Below are 17,591 nucleotides of genomic sequence, written 5' to 3'. Positions count from 1 at the left end.
CAAATCATAACTGTATATTAACATATTTATAAGAATGCTATTGTCTAAGCCTGTTTGCTGTCCAAACTTTTACTGGGAGTTGTATATGCAAAGCTCAAGTTGAGCCATTATCTTTTGTTCAAGAACATCTTTTTAAAAAATATATTGGAACTTGATAGAAGGTATTGAAAAGCAACAAGCGTACAACAATAGCAAACTTTAAACACCTATCCTTTTTTGGCCCTTGCATAATTCAATTCGGGACTGCAGACAACTAACAGCTGTCCTAAAAGAAGCAAACACCACCAACATTCAGTGTTACCTTGTCTAGTTACTGCCTTCCATTAAATTAAAGGAAAAAAAAACAGACAAACAGAATTCATCACTTTAACTTAGTACATATACTTCATATATGCTATTACCTGTAGTTCATCTGCAATACATGATACGGTTGCAGAAGTATTTGATTCCTCTCCAAGAGGCATGGGGTCAATCTGACGGTTCACTTTTTGGTACAATATCTGCAAAACAGAGAAAAATAATTAAAAAAAAGAAGAGCAAAGAAACACATAATGAAAAATGACTCCATCAGTCCTTCTACTGGAGGCTTGAGACTACTCAGACAACATTGGGCACAAGCTAGAAACTAAACCTGAGCAGGATAACAACCTATCACAAGGTCCATGTTTAGAAACATTCTCTTATTTTCATTCAGACATAGCTTATTCAGAATCACCAGTTAAGCTGATAGTAACTATATATAGTATAGTCCTGTATAAAAAAATATCTTTACAAAATGAAATTTGAATATAAAGGAACCACAATCTGACATGAGGAGTCTGTGCAGTAACTGCAACATTTTGATTACATTATAATGAACAGTTTGCCACCATTTGCCAACTGACTAATGTCACAAAAAGTTAAGGCTTGGACAAAAACAAGAAAACAGCTGCTTTAACTAGGTGCATAGAAATTCAATAAGATACAGTATTTCTCTACATATCCCTCATGTATTTGGATTAATAATAAGTGCCAAATATCTACAGTAGAAACTGACAAACGTAATCAAAGTTTCCAAAATTTCACAAGACACATGAATAATACCTGTTGTCTTAACATTATATGCTATAAAATAAACCAAGAACATAACTAACACTGAATGACTACACAAAATTCTGCAATCTCCATATAGAACAAACCTAAAATAGAGAATGTCACTATTACCCTTTAGGATCGTGTTCAGTTTTATATTATTTAAACAAAAGATGTATGGTAGAAGCTAAACTATACTCTTCATTGTTTGCCAGGTACATTTTTCAAATGGAAAACAGAGTAATCTATACTAATAAAAGGCAAAGCCCTCACTGACTCACTCATCACTAATTCTCCAACTTCCCGTGTAGGTAGAAGGCTGAAATTTGGCAGGCTCATTCCTTACAGCTTACTTACAAAAGTTAAGCAGATTTAATTTCGAAATTCTACGTGTAACGGTCATAACGGTCGACAACTTCCACCATGTTAATCTTTCTTATTTATGGCCCCATCTTCACGAAATTTGGTAGGCGGCTTCCCAGCACTAACCGAAACCGATGTACGTACTTATTTCGGTGGTGTGACGCCACTGTCGGCCACCATATTGAACTTTCTAACGGTCTTTGTTAGTTATGGGCCCATCTTCAAGAAATTTGGTACGCGGGTTCCCAACGCTAACTGAATCCTACTTACGTACATATATACATCCATAGCCTGCAGCTCGGTCGCCGTGTGAGGCAGCATTGGGTCCCCCATCCCCACGCCTCCCACGTTGTTGGCTGCCTGCCTATATAAGGCCGTCCGTCGCTCCAGTCTCTTCATTCCCTTCCTTGCTTTGCCACGGTATTCACGTCTCCCTGCTGATAACTGCAGCCTTTTTATTTAATCCACGGCTTCTCCGTTGTTTTATTGTTCGTTTATTACAATTATAGTTATTGTGTAGGTATTTTAGACTTAGTGTACATTGTTCAGGTACCCATTTCCTTTATCTTTCCAACCATACCCCCATTAACATGTCTATCGAGGTGATCACCATCGATCAAAGAACTGTCACTTACTGAGTGGTTTCCATGCCCGGAGATGGCGACTGCCTTTTCCATTCTCTGTGTTACATATTGCACGGCCATATCAGGCTCACTCTTGATATCCGGAGGAACATTGTGTCTTATGTATTAAATGACTGGGATAGGTTCAAGGTGTGGACTGATGACGGTACAGGAGATAATTATACTACACAGGAGCACTATAAGAGTGAAATGCTTAAGCCCTTCACCTATGGTTTTGCATGTGAGTTGATGGCTGCTGCTGAATTGTTTGGTTGTCGCTTTCAAGTGTACCGAAATGGCCAAATATTTTACACCTTTGGACCACCGCCAATGCCTCTTAAACATCTTAGATTCACAGGTGACGATTTGAGTAGTGGACACTTTGATGTTTATGAATGTTTAAACTCTCAAAAGCTGGATGCGAAGTTATCGATGAAATCCATTTCAATTCAAACGCCTCCAATTTCCAATTAATAAGTCTGAGGGACAGACCCTACAAAAGGTTGGCATTGATTTGAGGCAAGATTGCTTTTCACATGGCCAACTATACGTTCCATGCTCAAGAGTAAGCTCAGCGCACAGCTTGGTCATATTACAGCCGGAGGGCCGAACGGACAACGTGGTATACAAAGAGAATCTTAACAAATAATTATTGGTATATTTTCCCTCAGTTTAAAAAGGTTTACTTTTCTTCTTAATAAAAATTTTAAAGCAGTACTTCGCCGCTGCGAAGCGCAGGTATTTTGCTAGTATACTGTATAAAGTAAACATAACTTCAGCCAGATATGTCTGTTCACTGTGGCAAAATATAATGCAGATGAAAAGACTAGAAACATTATATTTGCATTACAAATACATACCTGTGTCTGTAGAGAACTGCTGGCAGCTAATAAAGATTGGATGACACTTGCTGGACAGTGTGTGAGGGCAAATGACATCAGTTCTTGTCTTGTGCGTAAATCCTGGAAACTTTCACATTGTCCCAACTGACTGCACACCTGCCAGGCCTCATTATAACCTATGAATAAAAATATGTACAAATACAAAAGAATAAAAAAAGAACATCGTAAGATTTATGAAGGCCAGTGATTAAACTTTTTTAGCAACAGAACATTAGCACAAAGAAATACCTCACTTAATTCTTTATGATAGAATCATAAACTTGATATATTCATATACATGCAGTTTCCTTTTTACATTTTTAAAATTATCTGCAAATATAAAATATACACTCTTGACTATAGCCATGTTTGACATTCATTTATGCAAATGCTCTGAATGCAAATTCAGAAATCCGTTAAAATAGCATTGATTATTATGAAAACAAGATTCACTAATGCTGTGTGTACTAAAGTATGTAAATACTACCACAGAGACCAATTATGACTATGATCACATAATTTATACAATGTAGCTTTTCATGAATTCTATTAAAATACAAAACTACTAAAAAGACTCAAGAGTAGATTCAATAAAACAGTTTCTGCTCACACCTGTTTCATGTTGTTTATTGTTAGCTTGAGATTATTCCATTCAGAAGGAAAATTTACTCATGAGAATTTCATGTTTATGTATACTACTCCTTCATCAAATCTATAGATATTATGCTTTATGTATTTTAATGAAGAGTGAACTAAAGAAAACAGGTACAGCGGAACCTTGGGTCACGACCGTAATTCGTTCTAAAACTCTGGTCGCAACCTGATTTGGTCGTGACCCGAAGTAATTTCCCCCATAGGATTGTATGTAAATACAATAAATCCGTTCCGGACTGTACGAGCTGTATGTAAATATATATTTTTTTTAAGCACAAAAATAGTTAATTATACCATAGAATGCACAGTGTAATCCATCCATCCATCCATTATCCAACCCGCTACATCCTAACCACAGGGTCACGGGGGTCTGCTGGAGCCAATCCCATAATAGTAAACTAAATGTTTACTTAGTACTTCTGGTCACTTCAGCTCCTTGATCGCTCAGCTGGAGCGATCGCTTCCTTTTCCCCCACCGAGTGTTGGCCAAAACACCCCTGCTTGGGCTCTCTCTCTCTCGCTCGCTGCAAAGGGAATGCACAGGGAGAGACTGAACACGTGCGGAAATCATCGGCGTGTACGAACTGGAAGAGAAACTGGCTTGTTCATCACCTGTGTGTATGGTCGTGAACAGATGCAAAAGTTTGGCAAACTTTTTGGTCGTAACCCAATTTGTACATGGTCTGAGATGTTCGTGACCCGAGGTTCCACTGTACTTAGCTGAACATTCTGCATGATAATTTATGAAAAATGTTAACCATATACAGAGTTTAATTTTTTTTTCCACAACAATGGGGCATTTTATTTAATCAGAAATAGTGTTGATTGGCAAAATTTGACAAAGTGTTTTTCACATCTAATACGCTGTATTTGTCAGTGTTCTTGTTCAACAAATATTTTCTCAGGTATTCGCCCTGCAGCCAACTTAGGCAAACATTTTTTCCCCAGCACCGTACAATGCTTTGCGAGGCCAACATGACCTCACAGAAGTGTATCAGCCATGTGAAGAACTTTCATGCATGTGTATTGTAAGATCATTGCAGAGCTGCATCAGGCATGGGTGATGTCACAAACCCGTCAGCACTCCAGCTTTTAAACAAATAAATAAAATCAATAAATAATAGTAACTTACAGTATTTTAATTTGAGAGGTACATGAGCAGACAATAATGAGAATATTGTATGTACTTCCCCTGATATGTCACACTGATCCCTGTGCAGTGCAACATTGCTAATTTTCATGAATAATCAGCTATATGCATGGAGTTACCCAAAACAAGCCAAAAATGAGTCCTCCTCTTCCCTCCTTGAAAGATTTAATACTTTTTACAAGATGTTTCATCATGGATGAAAAAAGTGCATAGCTTCTGCACAGAGACTGGAAACAAAAACACAGTATACAATATACCACGCAGTGCATCCCCAGCGTATACATGGGACAAACATCTTTGGTATCTCACAAAAGTGAGTACACCCCTCACTTTTTTGTAAATATTATATTATATCTTTTCATGGGACAACACTGAAGATATGACACATTGATACAATGTAAAGGAGTCAGTGTACAGCTTGTATAACATTGTAAATTTGCTGTCCCCTCAAAATAACTCAACACACAGCCATTAATGTCTAAACTGCTAACAACAAAAGTGAGTACACCCCTAAGTGAAAAATGTCCAAACTGTGCCCAAAGTGTCAATATTTTGTGTGACCATCATTATTTTCCAGCACTGCCTTAACTCTCTTGGGCATGAAGTTCACTAGGTAACCACTGAAGTCCTCTTCCACTCCTCCATGACAACATCACGGAGCTGGTGGATGTTAAGAGGATGCTCAATAGGGTTTAGGTCTGGAGACATGCTTGGCCAGTCCAGCATCTTTACCCTCAGTCTCTTTAGCAAGGCAGTGGTCGTCATGGAGGTGTGTTTGAGGTCGTTATCATGTTGGAATACTGCCCTGCAGCCCAGTTTCTGAAGGGAGGGGATCGTGCTCTGCTTATGTATGTCACACTACATGTTGGCATTCATGGTTCCCTCAATGAACTGTAGCTCCCCAGTGCCGGCAGCACTCATGCTTGACTGTAGGCAAGACACACATGTCTTTGTACTCCTCACCTGGTTGCCGCTACACACACTTGACACCATCTCAACCAAATAAGATTATCTTGGTCTCATCAGACCACAGGACATGGTTCCAGTAATCCATGTCCTTAGTCTGCTTGTCTTCAGCAAACTGTTTGCGGGGTTTCTTGTGCATCATCTTTAGAAGAGGCTTCCTTCTGGGACAACAGCCATGCAAACCAATTTGATACAGTGTGCGGCGTATGGTTTGAGCACTGACAGGCTGACCATCCATCCCTTCAACCTCTGCAGCAATGCTGGCAGCACTCAAACGTCTATTTTCAAAAGACAACCTCTAGATATGACGCAGAGCACGTGCACTCAACTTCTTTGGTCAACCATGGCAAGGCCTGTTCTGAGTGGAGTAATACTGTTCTCAGCATTTACAAAGTTCCCTACATCACCCATCGACAGAAGGCGCTTATAGCGCGACTGCGATCTTTTCGGATTTGCTTTTGCGGTGAGCTGCAACAGTGCTAGGAGCCTGCAGTTGCCTCAGCAACTGATAGGCTGTCTTCCACAGACACAGTGATCGCGCTTCGCAATGCTCTTCAACGTGTCATCCCATTGGGCGTAGTTTACAAACCTTAACATATATATACATACATATATATATATACATACATACACATACACATACATATATATATATATATTCACGGCATTCGTAGTCTGAATCACAATCTGATTGTATGGGTGGTTACCTACCAGGTAATGCTTGTGGTTGGTCAGCAAGTCGGCTAACATCCGCCACGTGCCCTCTTTCAGTTGCGGGAAGCAGATCATATTACCCCGATCTACATGCTGTCAAATGAACGAACCACACGCCGTGGCGCAACGTTAGGGGCTTCGCCTCTAGCACTGATGTCCGAGATTCGATTCCCGAGAGGGAGTGCAGTAGAGTGTGTACGCCTGATGAGCCCAGAATTAGGGCGAAACACGTGTTGCGTACTCTTTGCATTATTTGACAGTAAACTACTTCAACCATTTTATGATCTGCTTCTCACAACTGAGGGCATCGTGGCGGATGTTAGCCGTCTTGCTGACCAACCACAAGCGTTACCTGGTAGGTAACCACCCATACAATCAGATTGTGATTCAGACTATGAATGCCGTGAATGTAATTACCCCGATCTACATGCTGTCAAATAAACGAACCACACGGCGTGGCGCACCGTTAGGGCCTTCGCCTCTAGCGCTGACGTCCGAGGTTCGATTCCCGAGAGGGAGTGCAATAGAGTGTGTATGCCTGATGAGCCCAGAATTAGGGTGAAACACGTGTCGCGTACACTTTGCATTATTTGACAGTAAACTATTTCAACCATATATATATATATATATATGGAAGAGAAGGTCTGTGATACGGTTTGCATATTTGCAGTTGGAGATCCACAAAGGGAGAAAAAACGAATCACGTATCATAAAATAGTTTTATTCCTGAGCTTTCAACCCCTATCAGGGGTCTTCATCAGAGGATAATGCTTAGACTTACAAGAATCAAAGGCAATATATAGCAACACATTCAGTATGGGGGGGGTGGGGCATTGGGGGGTTGGGTGGAGGTGACTAAGTCAGTATAATCAAGGGGGGTGGGGGGGTTGTATAGTTTAATTAATGTGTATATGTCGTTCTTAAGTTGGCATATGCTGGGTTTATGTCCAAGTGTCTGTTGATGGCGTTTTCATCTGATAGCCAAGACTCGGCCAACTCTCTGGCGCTTTTTGTACTGGCCTTAAATTTTACTTTTACGTTGTCCCAGTTGAATGTGTGTCCTGTCGATTTAGTATGTGCATATATCAAAGATAGTGCGTCCTTTCTTCTGACGGCGTTGCGATGTTCCTGTACACGTGTTGAGATTTTTTTTGACGTTTATATATATACAGTGATCCCTCGCTATATTGCGCTTCGTCTTTCGCGGCTTCACTAAACTTGACGTAAAGTGTGCACGCCAACAAGTTGCCACAGTGACATATTTAAACATAGACATAGAATAACTAGACGCCTCATGACTAGCAGAATCGTACGTCAATGTCGCCGCCATATTGTGAGTGGCACTGCTGTGGAGTGAAGTAATGAATAATGTGCTGCTTGGGATTGTGCAAACCGCTGTACGTTCCAAACCAGATCCCGGGGGATTACATTTCATAGGTAAGGCTGAACAATTGTTTTGGTTATATCTGGCCGTTAGAAAATCCCATTTTATAATCTTTACTTTAGTATATAAACATAGTGAACTTCAGTCTCTGTATTACATCTTGCCTGAAGAAGGGGCCTGAGTTGCCTCGAAAGCTTGCATATTGTAATCTTTTTAGTTAGCCAATAAAAGGTGTTATTTTTCTTGGCTTTTCTCTACATTCATAATGGCTAACACGGTACAACACCCTAGTACTACACTAATAATGGCAATTATTAAATAATAATAATTATAATTATTATTATTATTAACCATTCCTCCCATATAAGTAACATTTATGAATGCGGTGTCTATCTATATATGTGTAAATATTTAAACTCTAGGTAGTGGTGACTACTGACAGTGCCAGCAGTCAGCTACTCCACAGTGCCTGCGGTCAGGGGTTCAATTATGATTCCTAACAGCAAACGACTTCTAGCTAACAACACACCCATAGAAAAACAAAAACGAGACTGCATGGATAAAAACAATGAATGAAGGTGCCTAAAACGCGCTTCTGAAACACCAGAACCAAACGAGTCATGACTCCAAAAAGAAACAGCTTTACTGCAAATATATTTATTTTATTAAATGAAAACTTTCCCAGGATGCCCCCACCCTCCATGATCTTACATCCCTACAAAGATTGGAGGGAACAGAAAGTAATTGCCATTCTTGGATTTGCGATTCTTTAGAGAATCGGGGGTTTACTGGTAAACTATATAATGTATGAAGCCTGAAGTACAAATATCAAAGAAACGCTTTCACAAAAGGTACAAATATAACAGAACAAGTGCGCTTTTATTCAAAAATATAACTGCAGGAGAAAAAGCCTCCTTAGCATGCGACATTGACACATACAGTGCATCTGGAAAGTATTCACAGTGCATCACTTTTTCCACATTTTGTTATGTTACAGCCTTATTCCAAAATGGATTAAATTAATTTTTTTCCTCAGAATTCTACACACAACACCCCATAATGAAAACGTGAAAAAAATTTACTTGAGGTTTTTGCAAATTTATTAAAAATAAAAAAAAACTGAGAAATCACATATACATAAGTATTCACAGCCTTTGCTCAATACTTTGTCGATGCACCTTTGGCAGCAATTACAGCCTCAAGTCTTTTTGAATATGATGCCACAAGCTTGGCACACCTATCCTTGGCCAGTTTTGCCCATTCCTCTTTGCAGCACCTCTCTTTCTCCATCAGGTTGGATGGGAAGTGTCGGTGCACAGCCATTTTAAGATCTCTCCAGAGATGTTCAATCGGATTCAAGTCTGGGCTCTGGCTGGGCCACTCAAGGACATTCACAGGGTTGTCCTGAAGCCACTCCTTTGATATCTTGGCTGTGTGCTTAGGGTCGTTGTCCTGCTGAAAGATGAACCGTCGCCCCAGTCTGAGGTCAAGAGTGCTCTGGAGCAGCTTTTCATCGGGTTCTTGGTCACATCCCTGACTAAGGCCCTTCTCCCCCTATCGCTCAGTTTAGATGGCCGGCCAGCTCTAGGAAGAGTCCTGGTGGTTTCGAACTTCTTCCACTTACGGATGATGGAGGCCACTGCACTCACTGGGACTTTCAAAGCAGCAGAAATTTTTCTATATATCCTTCCCCAGATTTGTGCCTCGAGACAATCATGTCTCGGAGGTCTACAGACAATTCCTTTGACTTCATGCTTGGTTTGTGCTCTGACATGAACTGTCAACTGTAGGACCTTATATAGATAGGTGTGTGCCTTTCCAAATCATGTCCAATCAACTGAATTTACCACAGGTGGACTCCAATTAAGCTGCAGAAACATCTCAAGGATGATCAGGGGAAACAGAATTAATTAGAACATGAATTAATCAACAGAAATAACCGCAATCGACATTTTAAACTTAACAATTTACAGTGCATACCAGATTATAAAATTTATGTCCGTTTGAGGTTAAAAAGAAAAGAAAAATAACACTTTCTCCCCAGCTGGGAATCGAACTCGGGTCTCTGAGTCAGCAAATCTTAACGTTACGCCATGGAAGGTGTTGTATTGTTCTTGAACCTTTTGTGAAAGTGTTTATTTGATCTTTGGACTTCAGGCTTCACACATTCTATAGTTTATGCCTACATTTTGTAACATTTATTACTAAAATATGAAAAAGTTTCTGTTTTAACAATGTGTTTACACAGATTACTGTAGAAACGGAACACACATGAAATGCATGTGTTCCAAATAACGATCTATTATTTCCACTCTAAAACTCCAGCAGTTCACTCACTCCCAGATAGTCAAACAAGGCATGAGCTGGGAAAACTTAGTGAACGTTCTGCAACGGTGGGAGATGGAATAGCCGGCTGCTTGCTGCTCGTCTTAATCAGCACATTTAGAAGACAAAAGATGCTGGCGGAGAGGTGAGAACGGTTTTATGGTGGCCCGGATCTACGAGTTTTTTCGCAGACTCTGGTAATTCTAGTGTTAAGGTGATCTTGAATTCTTAGATCAATAACCTTGCATGGGCATGTGAAAAAGTTTCAAAGCCAATAATTAAAAGTGAATTAAACACAGAGAGTACAAACATTAAAATTCTTTAATAAATAATAGTGCTTTTTTATACTGGCCCACAGCTGTTCTAAATCCTTAATACTGTTTTCAAATTGTGCTGTGAATAAGCATTGCTTAGTCACAGTGCCCTTTGTTTAAGTACTAGGCAATAAGATCAAAATTTCCATTTTTGCTGCATACAAAAGTAATGCAGCTTTAAAATAACAAATGTATATCACGCAAAAGTACAAGATATCATGTTTTTACCTTTTCTACTACAAACTCTTAAGTATATAAGGTTTAATATTTTTACTAATACTGCATTCTGTGAGGATAATAATGTATACAACTGTCTGCCAAATATTTCTTACTGATCAGCTGTTTCCTGCAGCATTTACTGTGCAAATATAAAACATCTGTGAATGTGTACTGTGGAATATAGACCTTGTTCTTCTGCTGTGTATGGTGTCTGCCTTTGTAGTCAAAGGCCTAAGCCAATAATTCCATGAAAGCAAAGAAAGCAATTTGGATACAGAAAGAAATTAAGAATTAAACCAAAACCATAGCACAGAAACTGGGCATAGTAAAGTCATCAAGAGCTGCCTAGGAAAATAACTGCAGCATTTGTGTTTTCCAAGAAGGAATATTTCAGATAAATGTAACTAATTGAATAAATAAATAATTATGCAAATAAATACATGTATTGTAAAATGTGAAAATAAGTAAATAATAAGAAAATGATATATGAGCAAAAATAATCAAATGTGTCATGTAATACATGGATCTTTGTTGCTTATTTATTAATTTATGTACAGTGGAACCTCGGTTTGCGAGTAACTTGGTTTACGAGTGTTTTGCAAGACGAGCAAAAATTTTTTAATAAATTTTCACTTGATAAACGAGCAAGGTCTTGCAGAACGAGTAGTTTGTCTGCTGAGAGTCATGTGATCACAACTGAGCTGATGGTTCTTCTCTCTCTCTCACTGTGGGATTGTGGGCAATCGTCTCCTATTCTCCGTCTGAGTCAGCGTGCCTCACTCATATAGTCAACATCCGTACTAGCGTATAGTGTTTACTACAGCATTAGCATTGTGACTGTGTGCACGCACGCGCGCGCTCGTGTGTGTGTGTGTATGTGTGCTCGCGCACGCGCGTGTGTGTGTGCGTGTGCTGTGACATGCGAGTCCCCATCTTGCACCCTAAAACAAGAAGCTGAGTCTTAGTACTTTAGCAACACAAGCTTTATTCAGCTTGAAACAGCAACAGCGCGGTTATTTATACACAGACACAGCAGTCAGGCAGGGCCCTGCACATTTATAATGTTCCTTGTTCTTTGTATCACCCATTGACGGCAGGCGCTTATAGCATGTCCGCAATCTTTTCGGATTCGCTTTTACGGAGAACTGCTACAGCACTGGGAGACTGCGATTGCTTTGGGACGCTCTTCAGAGTGTCATCCTGTTGGGTGCAATCCCACAAGAGTTTAGAAACTCACTCACACCAGCCATGATTCTTTTCAAAGGTAAAGTGCAAGTTAATTTGTTTTATGTGTTTTTACTTTATATTTTCTATTAATCATTTTTATATGAATAGTTTTGGGTTGTGGAACAAATCATCTGAGTTTCCATTATTTCTTATGGGGAAATCCACTTTGATATACGAGTGCTTTGGACTATGAGCACGTTTCCGGAACTAATTATGCTCGCAAACCGAGGTTGCACTGTAATTATTTCTTCAATGTCCTTTATTTTAAGTTATTTAATGAAATAATTCCTGTAGTCCAAAATAAAAAAAATATGTATTTTGCTTTACAATCACCTGTAGACATGAGCTCTTGACAATAGCTGTTAGCAGCTTTGTAATCCTGTACATGCAGAGACTGTTCTGCTAGCAAAGTTAATACTTGTCCCTTTCTCTCCAAAAGGTTATCCCCTGAAAATAAATTAAAAGAAAATTCAAATGAATATCAAGGTAAACATAGGTAAGTTTAAAATTTTAATAATTCACAAGAGAAAATTCAACTGGGATATCTGCCTTACAAATAAATTATGCAAATATACAATAAGAAAGAGAAAGAACTTGTGCACAATAAGATACAAAAAAGCCTTCACTTACATACTGCAAAATAAACACATACATTTAATTTGATCTAGTTAATTGTATAAAATACTTGCTTGTACCATTAATAAGTCTAATTTCTTAAAGTCAGTATCTTATACCTTAGCATTTTTTTTATTTTACAGGATTCTACCACTTTTCAGTTTGCTAAAATGAAGGCAATAATTACAAGGATGAGTAGGATTATCAATTGATTTGATTAAGCTAAGCAATGTTTGCATTAAGCAGTTTTATATATTTTTGATCAAACATTGTTACCCTCCTTGCTACTTTACACAGGCACTAGGGTGAAAGGTTATCTTTTCTGCACGCATTTGAGTGTAGCGATTCGCAAATCTATTTTAACTTGGTTTAAAATTCATGATACCCAAAGTTACTGACACATTAAAAAAAATGACAATATGAATTTGCTTTTGGTTATTTCATTTAAGTATGCAGTACATGACAACCCTATTTCAACTCCACCACTAAAATGGTGGAAATGGGGTTGTGCACCAAACTACAAAATCATAATTTTTAATTTCAAAGAAACTATTGTTTGCTTCAGCAAACATAGAGTATAGGATTATGTTATATGTACTTTAGTAATAAAAGACATGTGTCATTTAAAATCTTCTAGCAATAGTGTTTTCATTTAAGCTACCACAATTTAAATAAAAATATTTAGTTTAATGTATAATTGACTCCTGATATAAAATTAGATTTTATTTACTTGTTACATGTACACGCCCTGCCTGGGGTTTGTTTCCTGCCTTGCGCCCTGTGTTGGCTGGGATTGGCTCCAGCAGACCCCCGTGACCCTGTAGTTAGGATATAGTGGGTTGGATAATGGATGGATGGATGTACACGCTCAAGGGTGTATAGTGAAATGCAGCTCAGTGAGCAGCCTGTACTGTGCAATTAAAATAAAAAGTATACATTAAAATAGACAAAATATAAAAGGTGCAGAGAGATAATAATTGTTATTGTTGTTTTATAATTTTGACAAATGTCTGAGAAGATGACCATTTCTTTCTTTTTTATCGGCTGGGAAATCAAGCTCTTTCTCAGTCTTTCTGTTCTTGATTTGACACAATAAATCCTGATGTCAGATCTTTTAAACTTATTGTACAGTAGAAAGGATAAGAGAAGTCCTTCATGATCCTGGCTACCTTGCTAGTGAGCAAAAATTTTTTGCATATAGGTCTTATAGAGATGGTATTGATATCCTTATGATGCGCTCAGCCATGTGCAAATCTCTCTGCAGTGCTGTGTGATCCTTTTTTGAGCCATGTCCATATCAAGCAGAGATATATCCTGCCACTAAGTTTCAAACAGATGCATGATAGAAGGAATTCAGGACTTTTCTGAAACTCTGAATTTCTACATTTGTCTGAGATGATTAAGGTGCTGCCTCGTCTTTCTCACCAGATGGTCACTCCTGATGTTGATGTATATTTTGCATACATCAGGAGAATAGGAAATGATGAGCTTTGCTGAGCCAAATAGGCTGTTTGCATCAAAACTTTTCCAATAATCTTATTTTTTTGTATATATTATTATTATCAAACCTGTTATTAAGAGTGCTAAACATGAAGTAATCAAACTTACTGTGTTTATTAATAATTATTTAATTACAATGATATTACATATGAAGTGTTGGAGAAGAAAAGCTGTCACGTCCATATTTGTATTTCAAATTTATATTTAAGAGATGAAACTGAAGTAAGTAGCATATTACCTGCAACCCTCAAGAGATCAGCAAGTCCCAAAAGTTTTGTTGATTGTTTGTATGCCATCTGGCTTGTAGTAAGGCATTCTTTAATAAGACTTAAGCGATCTACCCGCATGCGTACTACAAAAAAAAAAAAATTATACATCAGTATAGTTATTGATTGATTCACTTGCTTTACTGTGATTTTTTATGGTGAAGTACTGATATAAATGGCAATCGAGTATTAATTTAGGCAAACAACACTAAAATGCAGTGATACTTTAGTAAAGAAATAAAATTACAAAGAATTTATATTTTCATTTGGTTTGGGTATAAAAAACTTACTGTTGAATGTCATTCCTATAAAAATGTGGAACATATTGATGAAGAAACTTTCTAACCCACCATTTTCACTTTAACTGTTTTTCTGCATTTAACACGTATATGATAATACACATGCACTTTTGATTATTTACATCTGTGCTTAAAATATATTATATTTACAGCATCTAACCAAGTACTAAATTTCTTTAACTGCATTGTACTGTGCTACATTAAAGTACTCATTGTGAAAGGCATGATATAAAATACAGGGATCATTAAAGCATTTACATTAATGGACTCAGATCAAGTGTTATTTTGCCACATGTCATAAAATAATGCAAAATGACAAACAGAATATTAAATTCTACACCTATTTATACACTGAACTAATTTATCAGTGTTGTGGGAAGTTAAAGCCTATCTTAGGGTGTAGTGTGGGAGTCATATATACAGTAGGTGGAATCTTTGGATCAGGAAAAGTTCCGGCCCCGTTTTTGGTATATGTTGTACGTGGTGATTAAGCTTTATTACAGCTCTCACAAAAAGACTCTGCAAGCAGATAAGTGGAACTCAAAAATATAGTTTAAAAATCTGCACTGTTAAACTTCTGCAGAAAATACATCATGAAGATTGTCAAGATTTTTTCTTAACAATGAGCATGTTACTACTTTTGAATAACAGACAAGCATGCTTAATTCTAAATGAGTAATGTGCTTATTTAAAAATAGGTCAAGTTAAACCTTTATTCTTCTTAACATATTATCAAATTATTGGAGATGCTGCTGATTCTATCCACTTAAAAACTAAAACTGAAGAATTAAAAAAGATGGTTTCAAAAGTGCACTCAAAAAATGTAAACAAATTTACTACATAACTGAAAACACCTTTGATAACATAAAAATGCCTAATTGTATAGAAAATGTTCATAAATAAAACTTATGTTTTCATATTTAGGTAATAAGAATTAGATTTCTTGGGGTTTAAGTTACTGTTTACAAGCTACAGTTGCTGCTGTACTAAACTCAACATCTAAGTTTCTCTTAGAAAGATAAAATATCAACACATGCACTTTTAACCATTAAACTTTTACTATCACAACAGTATTTTTGAGTAGATAATAAATACCTTGTAAAGGAAGAATCTTCACACCAAATTCCTCTAGATGAGTTAATGCACTGATCAAGTCAAGTTCTTCTTTAATAACTGGAGGGCAGTCTTTGATAAGCTGCAAGCAGCATCTAAGATAAGATGATAAACTACATGCTAACTTTAATTCATTAGGTTTAATAATATTAAATTAAAAATGTATTTTTAAAATGTAATATATTAAATAATTCTAACACAAAAAGTTAGTTTTTATAAAATAAAATATCACCCACATAAAGAATGTTTTTGAAACCTCTGTATATGGGTATCAAATTCAGGAACTAAGCTATTTTTAATAAACATTTTCATTGAAGTAATGTCCTGATGTCATTTTGTTTTAAACATTAATACCACTTTCTTGACTGGGGAACCCTGCCAGTGAGTGAGTGAATCTGTGTACTGAAATTAAATACACTCTGGGTACCAAAATTACAGAGAAACAGAGTCTTAGTATGGCAGAAGCCTTGGTCAGCTCCACCAAACTGACAGATGATTGAATTACAAAATGGAGCAAGTGGAACCCTGATGCATTTTACAGAGGGCAGGCAGCGTGCGAATTACCTATTGTGTCCGACACTTTTAAACAGGAAGAAGGGCAAAGAGATGCAGAAGTGCCTGGTGTTACCAGTGAGAGCTCTGGTGTGACAGCTTGAGAACTTTGAAAGGTGTTTATGACGTAGGAAGTGTTTCCAGGGTATGCTACAGAATCAACCTCTTACACGTTTAAATTCCACGCTTGCTTATGCATCAAGAGGTGAAATGAGACATGGGCATAACTGGAAAAGGTTACTACAGCTATAGTTTGGAAAATGTAGAAAAGAGAGTAGGAGATGAATGAGATAGTATTTTGGTGCATGAAACACAGTAGTTTTGGATTGCTTGCAAGTGGACAATACGTGCAACCTGACATCCAGGGACGAATCACTGTGTTCTTCCTTTCAATAACTTCCCTCATACAGTATGTTTCTGGTTAATAAAAATAAATGTACTCAAGCATTTTTCTTCTGGGTCTCTAAATGAATTTCCTCAACTGAAGAAGTACACAGCATTGCAAATATATAGTGCAGTATTACCTGGCTAGTTCCATACAATCGTCGGTTAAGCTTGTAGATGAGTTAAAGTACTCGCTGGCTGCTGCAAGTACTAATTCAACACTCTTCTCGTAGCTGACCTTGGAATGCACTTTACTTCGGAAGGCAATACTCCCTTGTGGTTCTACTGATACGGCACTGCAGTTCATCATCTGTCCAGCCAAGTGGATATTCTCTAAATGGCTTGAGCAGAGCAGACTTTCAGTAAAAATCTAAAAATTGAAAAATCATTTAATGTTAGAAACAGGGATGGTTATTTGAGAAAAAAAAAATTGCAATCAGTCTTCCCAATGTGATATTAGAACTAATTATTGAAAACATTAAAAGCTGTAAAAACAAAAAAAAAATCTTGTGGTATGTTTCAATCAAAAAGAAAACTATCTTCTGCAAATATAGATTTTGCATTGCACAGCATATAGCACATAAGTCCATCTTGCTACAAAGACAAGTCTAATATAGCAAACCTAACAAGATACAAATGTGCATTGTTTTGAAGCTAATGGTTAATTAGGGTTAATGTGTGGTGTTTTCATACTAATATGGATTGAAAAACAATTATTCCAATGCGTGGATACTCATGCATATTTTTAGTTAAAAGAACATACTGTATTTTTGTTTGGTTATGAAGCAAATGCAAAGTAAAAATTCTAAATGTGTCTTAGCACCTCCCCCAACAGCTCCTGTTCATCACTTTCCTGTTATATCTTTGCCTCCTTGTGGACTTCTACCCAGAGATCCCCCAAGGTGTGATCAAAGAGCTTCCCTCTCCGCAAGACTGACAGGTATTGCCACATGTGGCTGAGAGGACATGGA

At 37.6% G+C, this 17,591-nt stretch overlaps 1 protein-coding gene across 1 annotated transcript in view; it reads right to left on the bottom strand.

The window, feature by feature from the left end:
- nbas (NBAS subunit of NRZ tethering complex) overlaps positions 1-17,591 on the bottom strand; it is a 463,213-nt gene that overhangs the window by 266,262 nt on the left and 179,360 nt on the right. The window contains exons 30-35 of the mRNA XM_028796843.2: positions 16,761-16,990; positions 15,667-15,779; positions 14,245-14,358; positions 12,225-12,338; positions 2,918-3,075; positions 402-500 (exon numbers count right to left, since the gene is read on the bottom strand). Coding sequence (XP_028652676.1) covers positions 402-500; positions 2,918-3,075; positions 12,225-12,338; positions 14,245-14,358; positions 15,667-15,779; positions 16,761-16,990 — 828 coding nt within the window. The remainder of the gene's footprint in view (positions 1-401; positions 501-2,917; positions 3,076-12,224; positions 12,339-14,244; positions 14,359-15,666; positions 15,780-16,760; positions 16,991-17,591) is intronic.

This window comes from Erpetoichthys calabaricus, chromosome 3 (genome assembly GCF_900747795.2).
Source record: "Erpetoichthys calabaricus chromosome 3, fErpCal1.3, whole genome shotgun sequence".
Classification (NCBI taxonomy): domain Eukaryota; kingdom Metazoa; phylum Chordata; class Cladistia; order Polypteriformes; family Polypteridae; genus Erpetoichthys; species Erpetoichthys calabaricus.
The sequence above is the reverse complement of the archived record's forward strand: the minus strand, read 5'-3'. Positions and strand labels throughout refer to the sequence as shown.